The sequence below is a fragment of the Astyanax mexicanus genome, chromosome 19 (genome assembly GCF_023375975.1).
Source record: "Astyanax mexicanus isolate ESR-SI-001 chromosome 19, AstMex3_surface, whole genome shotgun sequence".
Lineage (NCBI taxonomy): Eukaryota > Metazoa > Chordata > Actinopteri > Characiformes > Acestrorhamphidae > Astyanax > Astyanax mexicanus.
Window position 1 is genome coordinate 12,900,341 of NC_064426.1, and position 25,936 is coordinate 12,926,276.

The 25,936-nt window shown below is 40.6% G+C and overlaps 1 protein-coding gene across 3 annotated transcripts in view; it reads left to right on the forward strand.

The window, feature by feature from the left end:
• The first annotated feature begins 8,243 nt into the window (after positions 1–8,243).
• itga3a (integrin, alpha 3a) overlaps positions 8,244–25,936 on the forward strand; it is a 75,648-nt gene continuing 57,955 nt past the window's right edge. The window contains exons 1-3 of one of the 3 annotated variants that reach the window (XM_049468028.1): positions 8,244–8,524; positions 23,000–23,127; positions 23,225–23,307. In XM_049468028.1, the coding sequence (XP_049323985.1) occupies positions 8,304–8,524; positions 23,000–23,127; positions 23,225–23,307 (432 nt within the window). In that variant the 5' untranslated portion in view covers positions 8,244–8,303. Of the gene's footprint in view, positions 8,525–21,503; positions 21,607–22,999; positions 23,128–23,224; positions 23,308–25,936 lie in introns of those variants that run through there. The other 2 variants (XM_049468030.1, XM_049468031.1) reach the window with 2 other exon arrangements.

Sequence of the window (25,936 nt, forward strand, 5' to 3'; positions counted from 1 at the left end):
TTCATTCCAAGTACATAGCTGGTCCCAAAATGTCATTACTGATGCTTTGAGCCCACAGCCATTTGTCCAGTCCTCTGTCAGCCACCGCCTTGTATCTGAGCCTTATGCTGCACTCAATAAAGTTGATGGTGTATGTGATAGCACTTATCAGGACACATTCAGACTCTCCAACAACTGTAGAACCAGACTCATAATTTAGCGGAAGGGTAAGTAGACAATTCTACATGGCATGCCACAGGGTGTTCTATAGCATCAGATGAGATTGCAGCGTTGTTCACTATGCAGCAAACTGGTGGTGTGTGTCGGATGGTGGGATCGGGCACTGCTATTCCTCAGGTTCTAAAGGAAGACACAAGCATGACCCTTTGCTTTGCTAGAACAAGATGACACTATAGGCAGAACCATGTTTTACATGCAGAGACACAAAAGGTCCAACAAACGTGAACGAGCCTTGACTCGTAGAGTCAAGTTTCTTAAGCACTGGAATAAATTCACCATAAGAAATGGTATTCTGTACAAAACAAAAAAGGGTGTCGTGAGCACAAATGTGAAACTAGGGAGCAAAAGAAGGGAATCATGTGCTTGCTGAAGAAAATGTTGCTACGGTCACTATATCCGGGCTAACCGGCCATAGAGCAGGCTGTTTGGATGTTAGCATAGCCAGCTCGCTAACTCTCCTGCCGTCTCTCTTTTCCCGCCCTCCTCCGGCTTGTGGAGGTAGGCAGTCCGTCACGAACCCCGGAGATATTAGCCAATAGCGTTCGCTGAGGGAGGTGACCCTGACTCCGCCCCCTAACTGTCAAAACCACCCCTTTCAAAACTGTCTATGTTGATCACTTTTTTTTCACATACTCTTCAAGAAGAATTTTCACAAATATATTCCATAGTATGCATTTTTTTCTCTTTCCTTTCTTATCTTTTTCTTTTATTGTTATCAAGTTTATGCTTCGCCGATTTGACAGAATTTTAAGGTGGGGTGTATGTAACAGTGTTAAAAGTGTGCTTTATATGTAAATAGTTCAGTGGGAGACTCCCAGCAGACTGAGATATCCTTGCTGTGGGTAAGTTGTCTCTCTGCAGAGCTCCAGTGAATATCACTAAAGTATCAGAATAAGTACTCAGCGCTAGTATATTTTAATATTTAACAGATCTAAACGACTAAATAATGAACGTGCATGTGTTAGTTACATGTATTAAGTACTTTTTTGTGTGCCGATTAGCTAGCTGATTTAGCTAGCAGGCCACATGTCACTAATGCAACACTAGCTAATGCTGTTTAGGCTGGCTAGCTGACCAGAAACTGAACTGAACGTGTTATGTGAATGCTGAAATCGTTTCAGGTGAGTTTAATTCTATAATTCTTGTTATATTCATAAGTTAAATATTTGAAGAATTGTAAAATGTGCTTTAGCTTGAGCCTAGCTCTGCTAGGTTATATCTGTTACCACAAGGTGGCAGTATTGTATCCCTTTTTCAATATTTTCTTCTGTGAAAATCTACAAAATGGATGATGTGATTTGAGCAACTCCAGTATGATTTTAAGAATGTTTTTATTTAAATTTTATTTTATTTTGTTTTAATCATTATTTTGTAATGATAAAGCTAATTAAGTTAGATTTATATAATATATACGGATTATAAGAATACTGTTATATATTACTTAATAATAATAATAATAATAATAATATAATTACTTAAATAGATACAATTATAAATGTTTAGTTGCCTAATTAATATTTACTATATCTTCATACTATAACGATCACTGTCTTTTCTATTTTTAATTTTTTTCTATTGTCACACCTGTTCTCAATCAAGACATCACTTAAATAGGACCTGCCTGACAAAGTGAAGTCCACCAAAAGATCCTTAAAAGCTACACATCATGCCGCGATCCAAAGAAATTCAGGAACAATTGAGAAAGAAGGTAATTGAGATCTATCCGTCTGGAAAGGGTTATAAAGCCATTTCCAAAGAATCCAGCGAACCACAGTGAGAGCCATTGTCCACAAACAGTGAAGATATGGAACAGTGGTGAACCTTCCCAGGAGTGGCCGGCCGCCCAAAATTACCGCAAGAGTGCAGCGACGACTCATCCAAGAAGTCACAAAAGACCCCACAACAACATCCAAAGAACTGCAGGCCTCACTTGCCTCAGTTAAGGTTAGTGTTTATTCCTCCACCATCAGAAAGAGACTGGGCAAAAACGTTCCTAGATGAAAACCACCGCTGAGCAAAAAGAACATTAAAGCTCGTCTCAATTTTTCCAGAACACATCTTGACAACAGACAAACAGACAAAAGCTGAGCCCTTTGGAAGGTGTGTGTCCCAGTATATCTGCCGTAAAAAAACACTGCATTCCAGAAAAACATCATATCAACAGTAAAACATGGTGGTGGTAGTGTGATGGTCTGGGGCTGTTTTGCTGTGTCAGGGCCTGAAAGACTTGCTGTGATAAATGGAACCATGAATTCTGCTGTCTACCAAAAGATCCTGAAGGAGAATATCCGGCCATCTGTTTGTGACCTCAAGCTGAAACGAACTTGGGTTCTGCAGCAGGACAATGATCCAAAACACACCAGCAAATCCACCTCTGGATGGCTGATGAAAAACAAAATGAAGACTTCGGATTGGCCTAGTCAAAGTCCTGACCTGAATCTGATTGAGATGCTGTGACAGTACCTTAAAAAGGCCGTTCATGCTCGAAAAAACTCTAATGAGGCTGAATTAAAACAATTCTGCAAAGATGGGTGGAGCCAAAATTTCTCCACAACGCTGTAAAAGACTCATTGCAAGTTATTGCAAACACTTGGTTGCAGTTGTTGTTGCTAAGAGTGGCCCGACCAGCTATTAGGTTTAGGGGCAATCACTTTTTCGCACAGGGTCATGTAGGTTTGGATTTTTTTCTCTCTTAATAATAAACACCTTAATTTAAAAATAGCATTTTGTGTTTACCTGTGTTGTCTTTGACTAATATTTAAATTGGTTTGATGTTCTGAAACATTTAAGTGTGACAAACATGCAAAAAATCAGGAAATCAGGAAGGGGCAATCAGGAAGGTTTTATTTTTTTCTTTTGTGTCATTATGGTGAAATGAACTGTATGTTAAGGTTACACTAACAAAGGTTAAGCTATACATGAATAGTCCCAAACAGCACACTTGGGAACACAACCTTATCTGCCGTTACTCCTGGTTTCGGGGAGTTATTGTAGTTTTTGGTTTATTTAGATTTCGGTTAAGTTAGCAGTGTTATTCAGTAGTTGGTTTTGTTTGTTGTTCTGGCATATGCTCACCCTTGTAGTTACAATTGTTGCACTGATTGACAAAATCTTGCACTGAGTCATTATCTGGTGTTTGGTTTGGCAAAGGCTCTGGGTAGAGAGCCCACTCTCATTTTCTGTTTTGAAAGTGGCTGATTCTACACCACTCATGACAGCTGGTCAATGTGGCAGTTTTTTTTTTTTTCAGAGCAGTGCCAGTGAGGGGGTAACGGATAAAACTTAACACCTGAAACAAAGACTCTAGTCTGCCATCAGTGTGTGTGTGTACATGTTTAACTGTTTGGAAAACACCTGCTGACAACAAGAGAGAACATCAGGCTCACAAAAGCATCACAGCAGTAAGCGCGTGCGTGTGTGTGTGTGTGTGTGTGTGTGTGTGTGTGTGTGTGTGTGTGTGTTGGTTGGGAGGGTGGTGATAAGGATGAAGGGGCAATTAGTGCAGAGGATTGTGGGTGATAAGAAGATGAAAGGGCTGTGGGAATAGATGACAAGCACGCATACACAATACACATCATTGTATCCTGTTGAGTTGAACTTTGTATTCATGCTGAACGCATCTCTCTCTCTCTCTGTCTGAGATAGTAATCAGATAGGACAAGTCTGTTGTGAATGACTGCAGTTCACGTTAGCATGAGTAGCATGACTGCGTTAGCCGCTTACTGCACATCACTTGCTAGACTAGGCTAGTCTTGCTAGACTAGCTAGTTATCTCAGGTACCCACTGCCTTGTTATCCCAGCTGCCCACAGACCACTGATGTGAACACGAACACTCATGACCTGGCTAAAGTAGTTAGCTAAGCTAGCTAACATATTTTTGGGACTGTGGGACTGAGTGGGACTGAGAAACCAGTCAGAGTTCAACTCAATAAGGGGAAGCGTCATGTTAAAAAATTAATCAGCTGAGCTGTCACACTGGGCACGGTCTGCACTAGCAAACTTAGACAACCCACTCTCTCTGGACTGATCGCTCCTGGGCTCTAAAGCAGCATTCACGCAGAACCAAACTTTCCGAAACCGTAGAGAAAGCACACCCAGGTTCGGAAAAATGGCCAGTGTGATAACGCCCCAAGCGTGAGAACCAAGCCTGTGTTAAAATCTACTCAACTCTGAAAAGCATGCAGACGTCTGTGACCAAATCCTTTATTTATAGAATTAGAATTCCTCTTATATTCTGTTGTGAAAAAACATTTTCTCTGGTTTAAAATACTGCTATGAGTTGACACGCTTTTGGCATGGTAGTGAGGAGGTAGTGTTTGTTTTTAATTTGGCACAAATTCCTTTCCATATATATTGGTAGCTAGCTACTGTGGTAGAAAAAAGTTTGATTTCATGACTTTCCTTAATTTCAGTGTAATATATCATATAGCAGACAAACAGTGATATTAAAGAAGTGAAATGAAGTTTCTAGCAGACAAACCAAGTCTCCCTGAAGCTGTGTGAGTCTCCCGCATTTCGGTAGTGGCTCCCTGATGCCCTGAAGTCACTTATAATCTCCCGGAAATCAGGAATTCAGAACGAGGGCCCCAAACGCGCACACAGGCAACTTTTTTTCTCTAATCATGTGTGGAAAGTAGAGAGAGAAAACAGAGAGGGTTCTGATTGGCCTGTTTTCTGCAAAGAGTCTGTGAGACAGCCAATTAGTTTTTAGTGTGGGCAGGCAGTGTTTTTCCCCCCTCCCGGACAGGATTTGTTGAGAGAAAGCAGATCATGGCGGAGGCAATATTAATAATTATTGTAATATGATATGAAATGTTTTTGATGTTGTGCAATTTTTTGTGATATTGTAACTGTCAATTTTTGTCAAATAAAGGGTTTTTTTTTAAAAAAAAAAAAAAAGAAGGAAAGCAGAGGCAGGGCCTTCCAAAAAGAAAAAAGATAAAACTCATTTCACCTCTGAATACTCTAAATTTTATTTTAAAAAAAAGTAAAATTAATTAATATAAAAGTAAAGTTTCGTTATCCTTTGGTGTGTGTGTGCAAGGTTTTTTTGGTCTTTTTTTGGGGGGGGAGGGGGGGGGGGGCTCACCTCCCTGAAATCAACTTTTGCAACTTGGGACGCCTGTTATAGCATTTACAGAAAATGTGCAATAATTATTTAAACAAAATTGGGCAGGTGCATAAATTTGGCCACCACAACTAAAAAATGACGTCAATATTTAGTAGCTCCTCCTTTAGAAGAAATAACAGCCTCTAAACTCTTTCTATAGCTTCCAATGAGAGTCCAGCTTCTGGTTGAAGGTATTTTAGACTGTTCTTCTTTAAAAAAACATCTCCAGTTCAGTCAGGTTTGATGGTTTCTGATCATGAACAGTCCGCTTTAAATCACACGACAGATTTATAATAATATTCAGGTCTGTGGACTGAGATGATCATTCCAGAATGTTGTACTTGTTCCTCTGCATGAAAGCTTTAGAGAGTTTAGTGTTTAGTTTAGTGTTTTTTAGAGAGTTTAGCCCAAGATGCTCTTTTACACATATTCAAAGCAGCAACAACAACTCTACGACACCACCGACAGTCGGCAAAAACACTTTCTTACGCCTTATATGAAACTATTTACCCCCAACTCTTTTTTTATTAGAATACAGTGCCCACTGGGATTAAAGAGTACAGGTAGTGGCCAATAGTTCTGCAATGCTAAAACCTTGTTATTTGTTTTAAATATATACATTTAAATATAAAATGAGCATGTTATTCCAGTTCTGCTGTACTGATTATAAGCACTGAACGAGCAGGATTACACTACAACCACACACACATACTGGGCACACACATCACACATTTCCTGTTTCTGCATTTCCTCCTGGTGCTCCATTAGGAGCTTGATGTGTGTGTGTGTTCTGCTTAAGGCTGATAGCAGAACGGATACTGGAGGAACAATCAGCAGCCTCAGGAGCTCTGCCGGTCAGCATCATTCTACTGGACAGAGGGACTAGCCCTGCATTACATCACACATTATGTCACTCACTGATCACTGTTTGTATTTCAAATGCACTGGCAAGATTATGTCTGACCGCTCCCACCCCAGACATCACCCTTTCCAACAGCTTTCCTAAGAAGTTTCTGGAACAAAGCCAGCATAACTAGACACGCTTTTCATCATGTAAATGTAAATGTCCCAGAAACTGACAAATCTTTTCAACCTTCCACACTGTGAGCCAGAACTTTAAACATGCACCCTTACTGTGGCCCAGAACTGTACAAAGCCCATTAATAAAATCCAGAACTTTACAATGCCCATATTGTGGAACTGAATTTTACAAACCCTTTTAGTGTTGTCAATTTACATACCCCTTACATACCCCTTTACAAATCTTGCACACACCACATCCACAAGTTATTCCACCACTTGCATAACCTGCACTTTTCCACCCTCATCTCCTGCTTCAATAAACCACCATTCCACACCTTAATTCCATCTGTTATCTGCCTTGAAATTGGCAAACCGCATTACTTTAATCACTGTCCTCTTCAGTTATCCTTTTTTATCTCCAAGACCAACAAAATTAGTTGCTGATGAATGTTCTGCACAGTAATTGGAGAACCAATATTAGCTGTGAGAAGATGAGATCTCTGCTTGCCAGGTTCTCAGTGGTCACAACTGCTGCACACAATATCAGTAACTAAAGACTAAAGACTAAAGTTTCTTAAGCTATAATCAGCTGCCTTTCACTCAGAACATCTTTCAGGACCCCAACCAGGCTTTAAACTGGTGATCTATATAGAAACTGCCCTTACTAGTTACTGAGATCAAATCTGCAAGATCATCTTAACATTCTTCAATCCAGATTCTAATTCCTCCATTCAGCAGCCATTGCATCATCCCATACATTCCCCACCAGTCTTGTAATCAATGGCACTGCATGGCAATGGGTTATATTATGCCTGGAAGGGTGCTCTTACCAGTTGTCCAGCATGGATGCCACTCTGGTTCTCATTCAGTCTTTTATCATTGCATATCTTTTTCTTGCTGGTCTTCCTCTGCATGGCACCACGAACTTCAGCTGATCCAGAACACAGCGACTTGTTCACATTCTCTTGCTTACAAAGTTTAGCTGACTTCCTGTAGTCACCCAACAGATTAGAAAAAAACTGACGCTTTCAAAGTCAGTGACACAAAATCAGCCCCTCCCTACCTGATGACAATGGTCAAAACCTAATCTATACCAAAAGCCCTTCAAGCTGAAGTATGGTTTAGCTTGATTCACCATTAGTCAAGATGGAACTATCTCCAGAATCCCATACAAATTTCAAGAACTTGAAATGTGTGTGAAGGTCAGGAGGTGGTACACTGTCCTACTGTGCAGCATTGCTTACCCAAATGCAATCTTCATAGAGTCATACAAATGATACCTTATGTGTCAACCCATAACAGAACCCTATGATTGAAAGACCGACAGAAGCTGGAAGAGATTTGTAAATATTTTCTGGGGAAGCAAAAACAGAACTGTTTGACCACAATCAGCAAAGATACATTTTGAAAAAAAAAAATTATTGAGTTGCTGGTTTGTGATGAAGGCAAATTTGGTCAAGAACTGAAGCAACAAAAAACAGCAGCAGTCAGATATGAAACAAGATTGGTTGCATGCACCAAGTGTGTGCGTGCAGACCTGCAGTGTGGAGACCACGGAGGAGCAACCAAAGCAAATCTGAAGAGCTGATAAAATACTCCACCCTCTCAGGAGCTTCATTCCTGAAAATATAGCTCATTTTACACATCATTGAAAAAAAGTACCTAGGTAAAAGGGTGTGTGTGTGTTGGGGTTGGGGGTGGGGTAAGGTGCCCAGATTGTCCTGCTGATTGTTAAATTTGATTTGGTTTCATTTATTAGCTTAACCAGAGAGAGAGAGAGAGAGAGAGAGAGAGAGAGAGAGAGAGAGAGAGAGAGAGAGGAGCAGCTAAGAGAGAGAGAGAGGAGGAGCTAAGAGAGAGAGAGGTGGGTCTCAGAATAAAAGGCAGGGAGAGGGAGGGTGTTAGTGAGTGGTGGAGTGCAGTCAGGGTCAGTGAGAGAGTGTAGAGAGGATGAGGGTGATCAGGCTGAGCTCTCCAGGTGGTACGGGCAGGTTCCCTGAGGCTGTGGTGTGTGTGTGTGTATGTGTGTGTGTGAGTGTGTGTGTTCTCCCACTAAGTTTCTGCTTCAATGTGGACTCTCGCTTTGCTCTGCTCAAACAGTCCCCAAACCCCGGCAGCCTGTTCGGACTCTCTGTGGCACTACACCAGCAGACCAACCCAGCCAGATACCTGTAAGTACATCTCTATCTCTCTCTCTCTCTGTCTCTCTTTCTCTCTCTTTCTCTGTCTTGTCCTGTAACTTGTGTTTGATTCTGTCTGATTCTCTCAATATATCAAATCTTTGTAGCCACTGGAAGAGATGTATTGCAATGTTCATGTTGCGGGTGTCTCTGAGGTTAGTGTGGTGGGCTTTGTGGTCTACATTACTGGAGACTTTGAGCTTAGTTTAGTGGTCTGTATGGACTACATGTAGTGTGTGGATGTGAGTCTCATATGAGCGCTCAGTGGAATATTAGATATCCTCTCAATTGTCTATGGATGTGTCCGTGAACTTTTGGTTTTACTTATCTGCTCTCCTCCCCCTCCCCTCTTACGCCTTTTCTCCTCCCTATACCTTCCGACTGCTCCACTTCTACCCTGAAAATGAGGAATGGATGAGAAAACAGGAGCAGAAGGACTAAAATAGAGGGTAACTGGGGAAATGGGACAACTGAATCCTCTCAGATATGATGTTGACTTCTGATAGCCAATCAGAACACTTGCTTTCATCTTACCACCAATACTGCCAAGCCAATCACAGCTGCTAAACAGACCGGCATCCTTTTAATAGCAGTAATCATTAACTTTTAAAAAGAATGTTCTTAAAACCTAAGTCTACTTAAAAACTTTTACCCTAGAAAATAACTGTCAAAAGCCTCAGGTGGGTGTTCTCAAGACCTCATCCTGGATAGTACTCCTCCACCATGAAGAGCACTGTCAAAAATATCCATCCATCCATCTATCTATGAAAAGGTCCATCAGCTGAAACACTAGTTGTGATCAGACTATATGGATTAAACTTTGTTTTACTTACAGCCAGTTGCTTTCTCTCTCTCTCTCTCTCTCTCTCTCTCTCTCTCTCTCTCTCTCTCTCTCTCTTTTACAGTCTTTCTATCTAACTCTCTTTCTTTAACTCTCTCTTACACACTTTCTCAATCTGTGTGTGTATTGAGTTAATGATTACTTACTTTAGTTTTCATTGTGGTTCTGTTCAGGGTGTGTTTGCCCTGATCTGTGGAGATAATAATAGTCTGTGTGTGTGTGTGTGTGTGTTTAAGGTGTGTCAGAGTAAATGATTAGTGAGAGCAAGTTCTGCTGGAGGAACTGAGTGTGAGTGTGAGTGTGTGAGTGTGTGTGTGTTGGGGGTATGATTGGTAGAGTCTGGACAGCTTCACATGTGTTTTGTCCTTTATGTATCAGATACACACCTTAATTGCTAAATACACATGCACACGCACACGTGCACACACACACACACACACACACGCACGCACGCACACACAGCAAGACTGTGTTTAAGTGCCCCTAAGTAATAATTCATATAAATCAAGTTAGAGCTCCGAGCTGATTGAACTTAAACACTCTGATCAGTGTTTATATCAAGCACAACCAAACAAATAATTCAGAGGATTTAGATTCTTAAGGGAATGATCGGTGCATCATAAAATGATTCAACTCAAGATTAACTCTGTGAATCGACTTAGCCGCTTAAACGGTTTGGTTCAATAGATCAACAAGTTAGTCCTGGTCTAGATTGTTAATTCAGATCAGCTCAGTGATTTAGAACCACTTCAGAAATTCAGATCTCATGATTTATTGATTTAGGACTAGATTAGTGATCCAAGATTAAGATTAAGATCAGTGTTTGATTCTGATCAGTGAGTGCAGTTCCTAGTTGCGTTTTTTGCTGTTTCCTGTAATTTTCGCTCCCTTAGGGAAAGTAAAGTTCTAGCTATGAGCAGGCGAGACACAACAGGTTGAAACAGGGAGACAGACAAAGAGAGAGAGAGAGATATTTAATAAGATCTGCAGGATGTGAGATCAGACAGCTGAGAGTGGTTTAATATCAGTGCAATCCAGCGTTCCACACAATCCAACTGTGAATAAAATTGCTGGGTGTAAAAACTTCAGAAATATTTCTGTTAGTATTATTATTATTATTATTATTATTATTATTATTATTATTATTATTATTATTATTATTATTATATTACTGTATTTTTCACACTATATAGCGCACTGGATTTTAGGATGCGCTATCAATAAACGTATATTTTTTTGTCTATTTTCACACATAAGGCACGTTGGATTATAAGGCGCATTATTCTACACTGGTAAGGCACAGGGGTGTCACAATGTTTTCCTTCTAATTTAGCTATATAATAAAGCTAAGTTAAGTAAACAAAACTGTAATTCTTAAAGACATATTTTATTTTAAAGTCAAATAAGAGCTGGATGCTAATCTACACAGATTTCCCTCCTGAAAGCTGTTTATTTGAGAAAAGCGCTTATTTACAGTAAGCTTAGAATTACAGATTTCCACGAAGGCTGGATGCAGCAGCAGTTAGTGGCTAATGTCACCTGACAGAACCCTGAGTGTTCTGGTAAGCCAGGACGATATTAGCTTGTGGTTGGTCCCATATAGCTTGTTTTAACAATGGTAAACACACAGGCTACAGGCCGATAATACTCACCTCTAAATGGCGTATGAGCTAGTGCTTAGCGCGGTTAGTGGCTAATGCTAATGCTGCTCCAGCAGTATTAGCTGGGGTTAGCAGCATGCTACAGGCCAATAATTCTCACCTCTGAACACCGAAAGAGCTAGGACGGTTAACGGCTAATGCTTATGTATTGGTGAGTGATTACATGCAGACATTGCAGATGTGATCGTTACAGTAAGGATAATGTACTGACTGAGCAAACCTTTAGCATTTAACTCAGACTGACTGCACAATGTTTTCAGGTGGTCTTAAAGATGGTTGGATACACAAATGGTTGTGTAGTTATTGTAAGGTTCATATTGCAATCAGGACTGATTTTTGTCTGTTAGACAGGCTCAGAGTCGCAAAAGAGTGATCCACAGAGACAGACAGAGAGAGACAAAGAGTCAGAGATAGACATACAGACAGACAGACATAAAAACATAAAACATGTTTATTATAAACAGATGTTTACACAACATCCCACATCATAGCTGGGCAGACTGTGGTCACTGTGGTCAGTGAGTGCTGAGCTGTTTACAGCTGTAATGTTCTGCATTGTTTTAAGTTTAGATTACTGTTCATCTTCAACCAGAAGGCCCCACATTTCTTCTTATATCTCTAATTGTCTCCTCATATCTCCTAATTTCTCAGAGCACTCATGTTGATGAGTAATTTGTCGTGCATACTCGCTTCCTGCTGCCTGCTTATTGAGGCCTTTGGAAAAAAAAAGGCTGGACTGCAGAGAGTCCCTGAGGGAGATTCTGTAATCTCCTATATCTGTTCTTCGGTTCCTTGTTTCTTTAATGTCTTTAGAGCTGCTGCTGAAGGGAATCAAACAGCAAATACAGACGTCACAAACCACTTGTGAGACTTCCTCCCAGCTTTCTGAAACTGTCTGGTCAGAAGAGGAAACTGTTCTTCTGTGAGACGTTGATGTTGTAGGTCACCTCTGACGATAGAAGATAGAATAGCTAAACACACACAAGCACGCACACACACACACACACACATGCATGCTGTTCAGATGTTGTATTTGTTCAGGCAGTTATGTTTTCATATAGCTCCAGTTGTGGTCTTGTTCTTATGCATTACTTTACCAGTGAAGAAGACGCAATCTTTTCTGCAATCACCCAGTTCGTTCCTGTCTGCTCTGTAAAAAGCTGCTACAGCACGGACTTGCTGAATTTACTTGTTTTAAACCTAGATTCTTCTGGTCTTGATAGAGTCCCAGACAAGAGAAAGTTTATTTCCTAAAGGGCAGTGTGGGTTCAATTCACCCACTTTTTATGACTGAGATTGAGCAAATTCTGAAATCAATATTATCAGCTCACTCCACTTGCCAATAAGAAATGAAGACGGTTTGCAGGTTTAAATTACGTGTGGCAAATCTTCTTGTCCTCTGCCTTCTCCACCAGAAGGCTGTGCAGACAGCGTTGCCCTATCAAGCCGCCCCTCACACTACCACAACGGTCATCCCTGCCTCCCTCATGTGAAGGCATGAACAGCTATCACTGGAAAAGCCTCTCTATGAGATCTCAACTCATCCACATGCTAGGCCAATCACCACCTCTGTCTATAGCTAGGTCAGGATTTGGAGGCCCACGGTTAAAACAAGCCCAACTTGATTCAGACTTCACTCAAGACAAGACTCACTGGCAACTAGACACCTGTGTAGGGTACTAGCACTCTTAAAGTGTTCCCTCTGCCACCCTACAGTCCCCCTGGTTCCTCGCATGCCACCAGAGGTTAAAGTGTGTACTCTGCTGCTGAGGGACTCGCCCTGTCTTGCACTTGTTTCAGGCCTTATGATGGTTCAGTTAGTAACATTGTGTTGCAAGCTAGCTTGATTGTAGTCTTATTGTCATAAACCTCACATTGTACTCTAATTATGCTTAAACAGAAATAGAAAACAGAAAGTTTTATATATATATATATATATATATATATATATATATATATATATATATATATATATATATATATATATATATATATATATAACTACGTATTTTAGCTTTAGCTTTGACCAAAGTGTAGAAGCATATCTAGAGACTGCAGTGAAAAAACAATAGTGGTGAGAGTCACTTCAGGAAGTTCTCAGAGAACGGAAACCTGGTAGGCTCTGTTTTTTTACAGTTTCTGCTCTGATAGAAAAAAAAAATCTGAGATTACTACCTTGGCTAATGCTAATTCCAACATGGAAGCTCTGCACAACTGAGCTTCTCCCTGAATCCAACAATGATCCAGGTAATAAAGGTCAGAGCCTTTCTGACATGAACCGTTCACATGCTGTACATTGCATTAAAAGGGTGACCTCTTTAAAAATGATTCTTCGAGGGTTCTTTAGAAAAAGCAGAGGTGCTATCATAGATAAGGGGCTATGTGTTTGATCACTGCATCTGAGGGAGGAAGTGTGTGTGTGTGTGTGTGTATTTGCTAAAATGTGATCAGAAGGGAAGTGACTCACCTTGCTATGGCTAATCACTCATATTGTTTCAGGCATTTTGGATCTAAAGGAAAAAGATACAGCCCTAAATCGAATGAAGTTGAGGCATTGTGTATAACATAATTATATACACAATTGTTCACTCATTTATTGCAACACCCAAAGAAGTTGGGACAGGGGCAACAAAAGAAAGTTGGAAAGTTGGAGGATGAGCAAAAACATTCCACAGGTGAACAGGTTAATCAGAAAGAGGAAAGGAAGCATCCCTGAAAGACGTAGTCCTTCACAAGTAAGGGTGGTGCAAGGTTCACCACTTTGTGAACTGTGAACTGGCAAAAAAAGTTGATCTGTTTGAACATTAAATATCTTGTCCTTATAATTTGCATTTATTTATGATTCATACAATGTTTCAACTTCATTGGAATTGTCGTTTTTTATGGCCTTTACATTACCGCAGCTTTGGTTAAAGGACTGGGTGTTACAATTCCTAATGTTTGCACAATTTGTATTATGGCTACTTGGATTCCTCATCGGGACACATTATCAGTTATGTACCTCAACATAACAGGGTGTTTCGGCTATTTATCATAAGACACCCTCCACTGGGGCAGGCCCACCATGGGTTGATCAATCCTGGTTGTGTGTCTCGAGATTTATCTGTTCTCCTTAGCAGCCCACAGCCAATGCCGGGTCCTCTCTGCTGTGTCGACAAGCTCTTTACTTGCCTGTCTATAAGACTGACCCCTAATTCCGATCTCCTTGAGTAGCTTTGCAGTTGTTCTGGCTAGAAATCCCCTGCACCCCACCTTCGCTGGGTAGATATTCAGGTGATGCAGTGAACAGTTATTCAGGTGATGCAGTGAACAGTTATTCAGGTGATGCAGTGAGCAGTTATTCAGGTGATGCAGTTATTCAGGTGATGCAGTTATTCAGGTGATGCAGTTATTCAGGTGATGCAGTGAGCAGTTATTCAGGTGATGCAGTTATTCAGGTGATGCAGTTATTCAGGTGATGCAGTGAACAGTTATTCAGGTGATGCAGTGAACAGTTATTCAGGTGATGCAGTGAACAGTTATTCAGGTGATGCAGTGAACAGTTATTCAGGTGATGCAGTGAGCAGTTATTCAGGTGATGCAGTGAACAGTTATTCAGGTGATGCAGTGAACAGTTATTCAGGTGATGCAGTGAGCAGTTATTCAGGTGATGCAGTTATTCAGGTGATGCAGTGAACAGTTATTCAGGTGATGCAGTGAGCAGTTATTCAGGTGATGCAGTGAGCAGTTATTCAGGTGATGCAGTGAACAGTTATTCAGGTGATGCAGTGAGCAGTTATTCAGGTGATGCAGTGAACAGTTATTCAGGTGATGCAGTGAACAGTTATTCAGGTGATGCAGTGAGCAGTTATTCAGGTGATGCAGTTATTCAGGTGATGCAGTGAACAGTTATTCAGGTGATGCAGTGAGCAGTTATTCAGGTGATGCAGTGAGCAGTTATTCAGGTGATGCAGTGAACAGTTATTCAGGTGATGCAGTGAGCAGTTATTCAGGTGATGCAGTGAACAGTTATTCAGGTGATGCAGTGAACAGTTATTCAGGTGATTCAGTAAACAGTTATTCATGTGATGCAGTTATTCAGGTGATGCAGTGAGCAGTTATTCAGGTGATGCAGTGAGCAGTTATTCAGGTGATGCAGTGAGCAGTTATTCAGGTGATGCAGTTATTCAGGTGATGCAGTGAGCAGTTATTCAGGTGATGCAGTGAGCAGTTATTCAGGTGATGCAGTTATTCAGGTGATGCAGTTATTCAGGTGATGCAGTGAACAGTTATTCAGGTGATGCAGTGAACAGTTATTCAGGTGATGCAGTGAACAGTTATTCAGGTGATGCAGTGAGCAGTTATTCAGGTGATGCAGTGAACAGTTATTCAGGTGATGCAGTGAACAGTTATTCAGGTGATGCAGTGAGCAGTTATTCAGGTGATGCAGTTATTCAGGTGATGCAGCGAACAGTTATTCAGGTGATGCAGTGAACAGTTATTCAGGTGATGCAGTGAACAGTTATTCAGGTGATTCAGTAAACAGTTATTCATGTGATGCAGTTATTCAGGTGATGCAGTGAGCAGTTATTCAGGTGATGCAGTGAGCAGTTATTCAGGTGATGCAGTGAGCAGTTATTCAGGTGATGCAGTTATTCAGGTGATGCAGTGAGCAGTTATTCAGGTGATGCAGTGAACAGTTATTCAGGTGATGCAGTGAGCAGTTATTCAGGTGATGCAATGAGCAGTTATTCAGGTGATGCAGTGAACAGTTATTCAGGTGATGCAGTGAACAGTTATTCAGGTGATGCAGTGAACAGTTATTCAGGTGATGCAGTTATTCAGGTGATGCAGTGAGCAGTTATTCAGGTGATGCAGTGAACAGTTATTCAGGTGATGCAGTGAACAGTTATTCAGGTGATGCAGTGAACAGTTATTCAGGTGATGCAGTGAACAGTTATTCAGGTGATGCAGTGAACAGTTATTCAGGTGATGCAGTGAACAGTTATTCAGGTGATGCAGTGAGCAGTTATTCAGGTGATGCAGTGAACAGTTATTCAGGTGATGCAGTGAGCAGTTATTCAGGTGATGCAGTGAACAGTTATTCAGGTGATGCAGTGAACAGTTATTCAGGTGATGCAGTGAACAGTTATTCAGGTGATGCAGTAAACAGTTATTCATGTGATGCAGTTATTCAGGTGATGCAGTGAGCAGTTATTCAGGTGATGCAGTGAGCAGTTATTCAGGTGATGCAGTGAACAGTTATTCAGGTGATGCAGTTATTCAGGTGATGCAGTAAATAGTTCTTCAGGTGATGTAGTGAGCAGTTATTCAGGTGATGCAGTGAACAGAAGAATGCAGAAGAAGACTGGACTGCCCAGCCTGCAGTCCTGACCTGTCCTCAGTGTGTGTGTAAGAATGTTTGGAGAATTGTAAAATCATATAAACAAAAAAAATAACAATAACGACAAAGTACAGTTACATACCTTAGCATGTGTTTGCAGGAACAGTGGGCAAAATCCTCAGTGCTAAAACGTTTTTGTAATGTTTTGAGAAAAAATAACAACATAATAGAGCAGTAAATGCTTTGTTGTCAATTTTTTTAAAATGTGTAGCAGGCCTAAAATATGGGAATGGATGTGATGCAATGCAATAAGGTTGTCCAAATAAAAGTGTATTGCAATCTTACTTTCAAATAAAAGTAAAAAAAAGGTAAATAACAGTGTATTAGTTGTAGCTTTTTCTGGCAGGAGTAGTAAACGGGGTATGAGTGTGGGAAAAACTTGGAAAAAACATTTAAACCTTTTTTTATTGTTGTTAAGGTAGATCTGATTGTAAAGATGTTTGTGTGGAGTCTGATGAGCTGTAACTTGTAATTGGTGGATTAGGTGCCTATCTGACTGAGTGTGAAGAATGCTGACTGAGGTGTGTTTTGATCATCATGTGATTCAGCTGTGTTTAAGCTTGTACTGGTTATTCATCCTTAAGTGATTCATATTCTGGTTCTAATTCAGTGAATCATTTCAGTGCCTTTTTCAGAGTTCTAAACTAGGATACAATAAAAAGAGAAACTTTATGAAAATACTTTTCTAACTGATTTATTTACTCTCTACTAAGATTGATTCATTTTAACAATATTTCGTTTTTTTTATGGGAACGTGTTTAGGGTAAATTATAGCTTTTGACATAACTTGTTTAAATAATACAAAATACATGTTGTTACCAACCTGTGATGCACATTAATGAGCATGAATTGTTACCTAATCTTTATATTATTAGTGTGTGATTGGTGCAACTTAATTTGTGTTCAAGTTTTGATGAGGCAGGTGATAGAAATCCCTGCATTCTATCCGATCACCAACAACTGGAACAGTTTTATACTGTCAGCCAGTTTCCTACAGAGAGCTACTACATATTGATTATTTCCATAACAATCTTCAAATTTTTATGATGTCAATATTTTTTTACATGTAAATAACTTGTACATTGTCTGCATTTCACTGTATTTAGTTTTGTTCTGTACTGTTGATCAATGTAGAGAATCAAATTCTTTGTGTGTACAACAGGACAGCCAAACCATGCAATTTCCTGGGACCCTGAGCTGGATTGGGGTTATTGTTATGAATTGAATGCAATGGCAAATTGTGAAAGGCCTTTTAAATTCTGTGCTGGTCCATGCAAGAAAGTACAATAATACTATTATCAGAATCCCCCTGACAGTAGCAAATAACCAGACTGGAACATGTTCAGCAGTATCCATGCACACTAGCCTTAACAGCACCGTTTTTAACACTAGAACAGATAAAGCTAATAATCTACATTAGTTTTGCTTTCAAATCATGGAAACAACATATCAAAACATCAAACTATCCTTTATATTGTGGGGTCAATTTTGCTTGGGGCCTCACGTAATGTAAATGAGTGAGGTTATTCCCCCTTACTGGTTTAAAACCAAAAAGCACTAAAGGAGAAATGATCAGTCAGTCACAGATAAAGCATTTCTTTAAGGTTCTTTGGCTAAAAAAGAAAACATTTCTGTGTTGCGATTAAAATTATTTCTACAGCACCTTATCAACCACAGCAGGTCTGTGTCTTCTTGTGGTTCCTAGGTTGTTCCTGTCCACACCGCTTTCAGCTCTGGGGAGAGTTTGGCACTTTTATCCAAACCTTGTCCATAACAAAGTGCCAACACCTCTCAGTAATTCAGTCTTATGTACAACTGTATGTACTGATGATCCTGAAATCTTCACATTTACATCCGTTATTTACTGGACTGTTGTGATGTGTTGGTGAGTAAGCACCAGACAGAGCAGTCCCACCTTAAATGAAGCAGCAGTCACACTCCAGAACCTCTGCCTACACCATTTAAGGTGGCCCTCTCTTTCTCTCTCTCTCTTTCTCTCTTTCTCTCTATCTCTCTCTATTTCTCTCTCTCTTTCTCTCTCTCTCGCTCTCTCGCTATTTTTCTCTCTCTCTCTATTTCTCTCTCTCTCTATCTCTCTCTATTTCTCTTTCTCTCTCTCTCTATTTTTCTCTCTCTTTCTCTCTCTCTATCTATTTCTCTTTTTCTCTCTCTCTATTTTTCTCTCTCTCTATATATATAGATCAAGAGAGAGAGAAAGATATATATATATATATATATCTTTCTCTCTCTCGATTTCTCTCTCTCTATCTATATATATATAGAGCGAGAGAGAGAGAGAAATATATATATTTCTCTCTCTCTCTCTGAGTTTGACCTCCATCTATTGTCCTTATCAGCTGTATCTCATCACCACGTGTGTCGCGTATCAAACAGACCAGAGAATAAAGAACAAATCAGCGTGAAGGAGAGGCGAGACGAGTGGAGAAGGTGAAGAGCGATGAAGGACAAGAGATTGCGCGCAATAGAGAGAGACTCGCACTGCTTTAATGTCTCTTGCTCCTTTCACCTGGTAGAGAAACCTGATCTGTATTCGGCTCAGCTCTGTGTCAGGCCTCCTCCATATTGACCTCCCCAAATGAGCTTCATGTATACCCTATGATGTCATCGTATCAAACAGACATTAAAAAACTTCTGTTCTATATTTGATTTGTTAGATTTTGCCATAACTTTAATAATATAAAAGCTAAAGATGTAAATGTCAATCATATTTAATTTTTAACACATTTAGCCACAAAGTAAAAAATACTGATACATATATAACTTTAATAAGAAATCTATGATACTTATGATACTTAATGTATCTAACATTTTTCATTTAATCCACACCATATAGACAAAACTATTGCTTCCTTTTCTGATAACAAGGGTTAAAACAGCTTTCTATTTCATTTTGAAGCATTGCTGTGTGGATTTGATTGCATTCAACAACAGGCACTTGTGAGGTAGGGGTGTTGGATGATTTCCATCCCATCTCATCCCCAACTCCCCAACAAATCCCATTTTATTCCTTCTCAGTCCTTCTCAGCAGGGAATAGACAAGCTGTCTGTGCATTTGCACATCTGTGACAAAAATTGCTTTAACTAACAGTAGCTGTATGAATTCAGTTGAAAGAAAGAAGAAATGTGTCGCTCTGATCATAAAGGCATTATTTTTGAATCTGTCTTTTAGTCTAAAGTTGTGGACAATAAATGCATTATACGTTTTATTCTGTTTTATTCAGTCCTATTTTTCTATTTACGACTACAATTTGCCCTTCTATACTGCCTTACATTGTAATTGTTCTCTACTTTTTATGCTTGTTTTCTGGTTTTGACCTTGCCTGTTTTTCATTACTATTTTGGATTACCCTTCGCATAAGCCCTTGTCTTATCCCTGCCTGGCCCTGATCAGCAAGTTGTGAGAAGATATAGTTTTAATACCAAATTAGCCCAGTGCTAGCCTTTCTTCACTGGCCAGTGACATTTAGGATCAGTTTTAAGGTCGGTATGTTAAGCTGCCAGAATACTTTTAGATATCAAATCAAATCAAATCAAATCAAATTTATTTGTATAGCGCTTTTTACAACAGGTGTTGGCACAAAGCAGCTTTACAGAAACATGATTACAGGACAAAGAATCAGGCAAAACATTACACATAGAAAATACAGAATACAGAACCCCCAGTGAGCGCGGAGGCAAGGAAAAACTCCCTCAGAGCTGCAGGAGGAGGAAGAAACCTTGGGAGGACCAAGACTCACATTAAAGGGGGGACCATCCTACCACTGGTCAAACGGCTTTTAAATAGAAATTTAAAAAGTCTTTTATACATCTATATAGGTTTTATGTACTCAGGAGTGTAATAGCGCCACTAATGGCTTGGATGTAATCTGTAGTGGAGAGTAAGATGGATGATGAGCAGCTGATCTGTGGTGGTGGTGGAGAAGAGCTGACTTCAGAAACTTCCATCAGTCTGGCCGGACAGGAGACGCGAGAGCCTGAGGGTCCAACATCGGTATCGGGTCAGACAGGTGGGCAGTCAGTAACTCGGAGGAAGGCAGAGAGATGGAATTAGTTTTGACTGGATTTATGCAAAACTGAGAATATTAAAACATTATCAGAGTGTGGCAAATGACTCCGGCAGAACTGAATAAAACAGCCTAACTAAAGGCAGAGAGCCAGAAGGTAACATAGACATGGAGGCACCCTGAAACACCAGCATCCACCCACTCCACCGTCCACAAACCTGAGTGACCGTGTGCAGTGGGAGAACAACAGCACCAGCATCTCAGTTTACCACAATTTCCTCTGTCCATGAACCCCTGAATCTGCAGCCTTATCTAAAGGGAAAAACATTAATTACCAAAAGCTAAACTAAACAAGTAAGTTTTCAGTCTAGACTTAAAGATTGAGACTGTGTCTGAGTCCCGAACATATTCGGGGAGATTATTCCAGAGTTGAGGCGCTTTATAAGAGAAAGCTCTTCCTCCTGCAGAGCTCCTCTGAATTTTAGGCACTACTAATAAACCAGAACCCTGAGATCTGAGTAATCGCGGTGGTTCATAACAGGAGATGAGGTCTTGTAAATACTCAGGAGCGAGCCCGTGTAGGGCTTTATACGTTAACAGGAGAATTTTATAGTCTATGCGGAATTTGACTGGAAGCCAGTGCAGTGCTGATAGTACTGGACTAATATGGTCAAATTTTCTAGTTTTAGTAAGGACCCTGGCTGCAGCATTTTGAACTAGCTGAAGTTTATTTAAGTTACTGCCGGAACATCCAGACAGTAGCGCATTACAATAATAGCGCATTACAATAATATCAAACCCACTGAGTCTAAAGCATCTTTTAAAAAATGTTTAAAAACCCATCATGGGTATTGTGCCTTTACTGCTGTGTTGTATTTTCTCTGTCAATTAAAAAAAAAAATTATAATAAATTTACCATATTTTTTGCACTGTAAGACGCACTTAAAATAATTACATTTTCCTAAAAAATCATCAGTGTGCCTTATAATCCAGTGCAGTTTATGTATGAATTTAACAGTTAGGTTGTAAGGAGCAGTAAAGCCACTCCGCTTGAAGTGCAGCGTTATACAGGAGTTTCAGTTTAGCTCTCCAACACCGAGACTGGAGCAGTTTTAGCATTAGCTGCTAACCGCGCTAAGCACTAGCTCTTTTGCCTTTCAGAGGTGAGTATTATCGGCTAGCACTGCTGGAGCAGAATTAGCATAAGCCTCTAACCATGCTAAGCGCTAGCTCTTTTGCCGTGGGTGAGTATTATCAGACTGTAGCCTGCGTGTTTACCTTGTTAAAACAAGCTACGTGTGACGAACTGCTAGCTAATATCATCCTTGGTTACCGGAACACTCACAGTTCCTTAGTATAGTGGCATTAGCCGCTAACTTTACTCAACCAAATAAACAGATTTCAGGAGAGAAATCTGTGTAGCTTAACATCCAGCACTCATTTGACGTTTTTTAATTGCAGTTTTGTTTATTTAAATTAGCTTAGCTTTATGTTGAAGGAAAACACCTCACTAGTGCACCTTATGTATGAAAATAGACCAGAATATATATATTTATTTATGTTGTGACTTATAATACGTTGTGCTTTATAGTGCGAAAAATACGTTAAATTGTAAAAAAAATATAAAATTGTTAGAAGCACTTTAGAGAAAGTGCTATATAAATGTATTAGTAACCGCCTAACAAAACCTATGCAGTCGCCTCGTATTGCACAACAAACACTTAGCACCACCTTAGCAACCACCTCGGATGATGGCAAACCATTTAGTAACACCTTATAAATTTCACTTTTTTCCATAAACATTTTTACAATATATGTATATACATTTTTTACAACAAATGCTATTACAAAGCTGCTTTATAAATCTGGATTGTATATTTTTTTGTTGTTGTAATTTGTTGAATTTTATACATCATAAATGAATGAGAAAGTTGAAAGTTAAATCCTAATTCAGATCAGATGGTCAGAACTGTTTTGATGCTGGACAGGATTAAACGTAACCCTGCAGGGAAGGAACCAGGCCTAGATCACATGGTCAGCCTAACACTTCACTAACTGTGGCTATTCGGTAGCAGAGGGCTGAACAGTCATGGCTCAGCAGGAGAGAGACTTATTTGGCAATAACCCTCACTGCTTAAGTGTGTGTGTGTGTGTGTGTGTGTGTGTGTGGACATGTCCTGTCATGTCTTGGTGTGGTTCTGACTCTACAGCTGATGGATTTGAAGATTACATTACTTTGCAGTTGATTCAGTGCGGGGGATAGGGAGGAATTTTGTGTGTTCTTAAATAACCACATCCCAACATGTGTGTGTTTTCTAAAGTTTGTATTACAATATTTTTTATAATTATCTTTATATCTCACTCTATTTCTCACTTTATATCTCACTTTATATCTAACATTATATTACACACCTCATATCTAACTTTATATCTAACTTTTAATCTCACTGTCTCTCACATTATGCCTAGCTTCATAGTTCACTTTATATCTCAGTTTATATCTCATCTCTTATTTTATATCAAACTTTATATCTCACTCTATTTCCCTTATTACAGATTACTCGTAGGAGCACCAAAAGAGAGGGCGGAGCCTACCATTTCAGCCAATGAAACAGGAGATATGTTTACATGTCCTATTAGCACCGACCCCAGAGACTGTAGAAGATCAAACTTAATCACCTCAGGTAAACTATATGCTTTAATCAATTAACAACACAATTTATCACTAAACGCTAAATTTAGCCTACTGTCCTTTTAAATTGTGTGTGTGTGTGTGTGCAGAACCTCTGGACCCTGATGGTATAGTGGAGGGGATGTGGCTGGGTGTCTCTGTGGCCAGTCAGCCACAAGGTGGACGAGTTCTGGTCAGTTAAATGCTTCCCTGATTATCATCAATGTCTCTATGTAAAATGTATATTGCTCTGAAGGTGGAGATGATCAGGTATTACTTAATTTAGTTTAGATTAGTTGCTACCAATCTTAAACACTAGTAGACTAGGTAAACCCTGATACATAATATACTATATGCATATTAGTGCTGTCAGTATTAACACATTAACATATGAGATTAATCTGGACTTCTCACTTACAGCCAGTGTGTAGTCTTCCCCATTAGGGCTACCTTACTTAGTTAAATTTAGTAATGGTTGACTTGGCTGCCTACACAACTGTGGGCCATAAGAACAAGGTGCTGTTTTCTTTACCTCAAAGTGTGTTATGAAGTCTGATATGAAATAAAATACAATTAAAATGCTGTCAAACTGCTGCCAGTTATTTTGTTTTTATTATTACAATTGTATATACAGTGGTTCACAGTTTTTCAAGAACCACTGTATTATACAGCTCCAGAAAAAATAAATTAAAGCCCACTTCATTAATTTATATCACTTTACTTTTTGTAAAATGAGTAAAATGAACATAGCTTTTAAAAAATGTATATCACAATATTTTTCAAGACTACTCTAAATACTGTTTATCACAGTATTTTTATTCTTATTATTTATTTATACATTTGTGCATGACAGCTACGGGTTGGTGCGGTTAGCCTCGCTCCTCCTTACAAGGGAGGCAAGGCCTTGGGACTTTCTTGGCTGTGCTCCCAGCAGCTCCGAGGACATGAGCCTTTTTTTTTTCGTACCAACCCGCCTACCGCTGCCTGATCCCTAACCTGCCCACTGGCCTCCTTCAGTTCCCACGCCAGCTCGCGTGCATGCACCTCCTGTTTCCCCGCCAGTCTCCACGTCGTCTCCCATGCCCGTGGCTCCAGTCTCCACGCCGTCTCCTATGCCCGTGGCTCCAGTCTGCCTGCGGATCCAGCGGCTCTAGCGCTGGTCTCTGTCACCCAAATCCAGTCTCCAGTCCGGGTTTTGCTGCACCTGCAGTTACAGGCCCGCTGCAGCAACATCCGCTGACTCAGCTCCTGTACCTGCATCCGCTGCTTCCGCCGCCTCATAGCCTGTATCCACGGCTCTCGGCGCTCTGGTGCCCGTGCCAGCTATTATCGTTGCCGCGCCAGCTCCTGTGCCTGCGGCTCCCGTCACCGCACCTGCTCCTTTTCCGGTGGCTGCTCCCAGAACTTTCAGCCACCGGTCACGTGCACCTAGGCCTGCTCCGGGGCCACCTGAACTATTTCACCCATCTATGCTTTTCGTACCTCTGTCTCTCCCAGTCCTAGTTCCTATCTCTGTCTACGTCCCTGTACCCATCTCCTTCTCTGTCTCTATCCCAGTCCCTGTCACTGTGTTAGTGTCGGCCCCGATTCATGTTTTAATTGTTGTCCCCTTGCTCATTAATATCCAGTCCCCGTTTCCTGTACAGTCCCCTGTCCAGTCTTTTGTCATGTCGTCCGGTCTAGTCTTCGTTCATGTCTCCTTTCGTCTCCGCTGTCCAGTCGAGTGTCCAGTCGTTTGTCCCATCACCTGTCCAACACTTCATTTGTGTCGCCTGTCCAGTCTGCTGTACAGACCCCTGTCCAGTCTAAGCTGTGCGTTTAGAGGGAGGCTACTGTCACGCCCTAGCCCTGTTCCCTGTCTGTCTTCCTTCTTTGTTTGTGTTTCTCTGTGTTCATTTACCTTCTGCACATGCCCTGTGTGTATCCTGTCCCCTCCCCTGTTGCTCACCTGTTCACCTGTTGTAGCTCCGCCCCTAGTCCCAGGTGTTTCCTGTAAATATTCAGTGAGAGTGCGCTACACAGCGCAGCGATTATCAGCAACTCTGTGTCACTCTGCAGTTTAAACCGCAAAGGTGGGAATGTATGTGTGGGGCGGTGGTCTTCTACACTGTGTGCTTCTCCACAGCGCTCTGCTGCGTCTCTAGCGGTATGTAAAAAAATCCATACCTGACTACTGACTACTCTAAACTACTGCTACCACAAAGGCGAACAGACCTAAGTTTCTTGGACCCACTGTCAAATTTGGTGGAGAATTGGTGAAGATCTGGGGAGGTTGGAGTCAGGCAGATTTGTCTTCGCAAGGGACACATGAATCAATACACATTGAAGGTTATCCAAGAAGAAAACTTCCTTCTGCTCTGGCAATGTTCACCTATTCTGAGGACAGGGCAATGCTCAATTCCACACAGTTGGATCAGTGAAGATGTGGATGAAGGACTACCAGATCAAGACCCTGTCATGGCCATCTCCAGACCGATAGAATGCACAAGCAGTTGTTTTACCAAAAGTCGTTTTCCAAAGAATGGTTCAGGAAAACTTAAGTAAATGTTTTTGAATGGCCTGACATCAACGCAATGGAAATGTTGTAAAAGGACCTGAAGTGAGCAGTTGATGTGAGGAAACCCACCAAAATACCAGAGTAGAAGCAGTTCTGTATGAAGGAACTGAGCCGGTGTGCAGGGCTGATCAGCAGATACTGGAAAAGTTTAGTTACAAAGCTGCGATGGATTGTCGGTCTGTTCAGGGTGTATACTGCCGGCTGAGACAGGTTTCAAGCCTAATAAGCCTACATAAATGTACATGGTTCATGTGATTCATTCTGT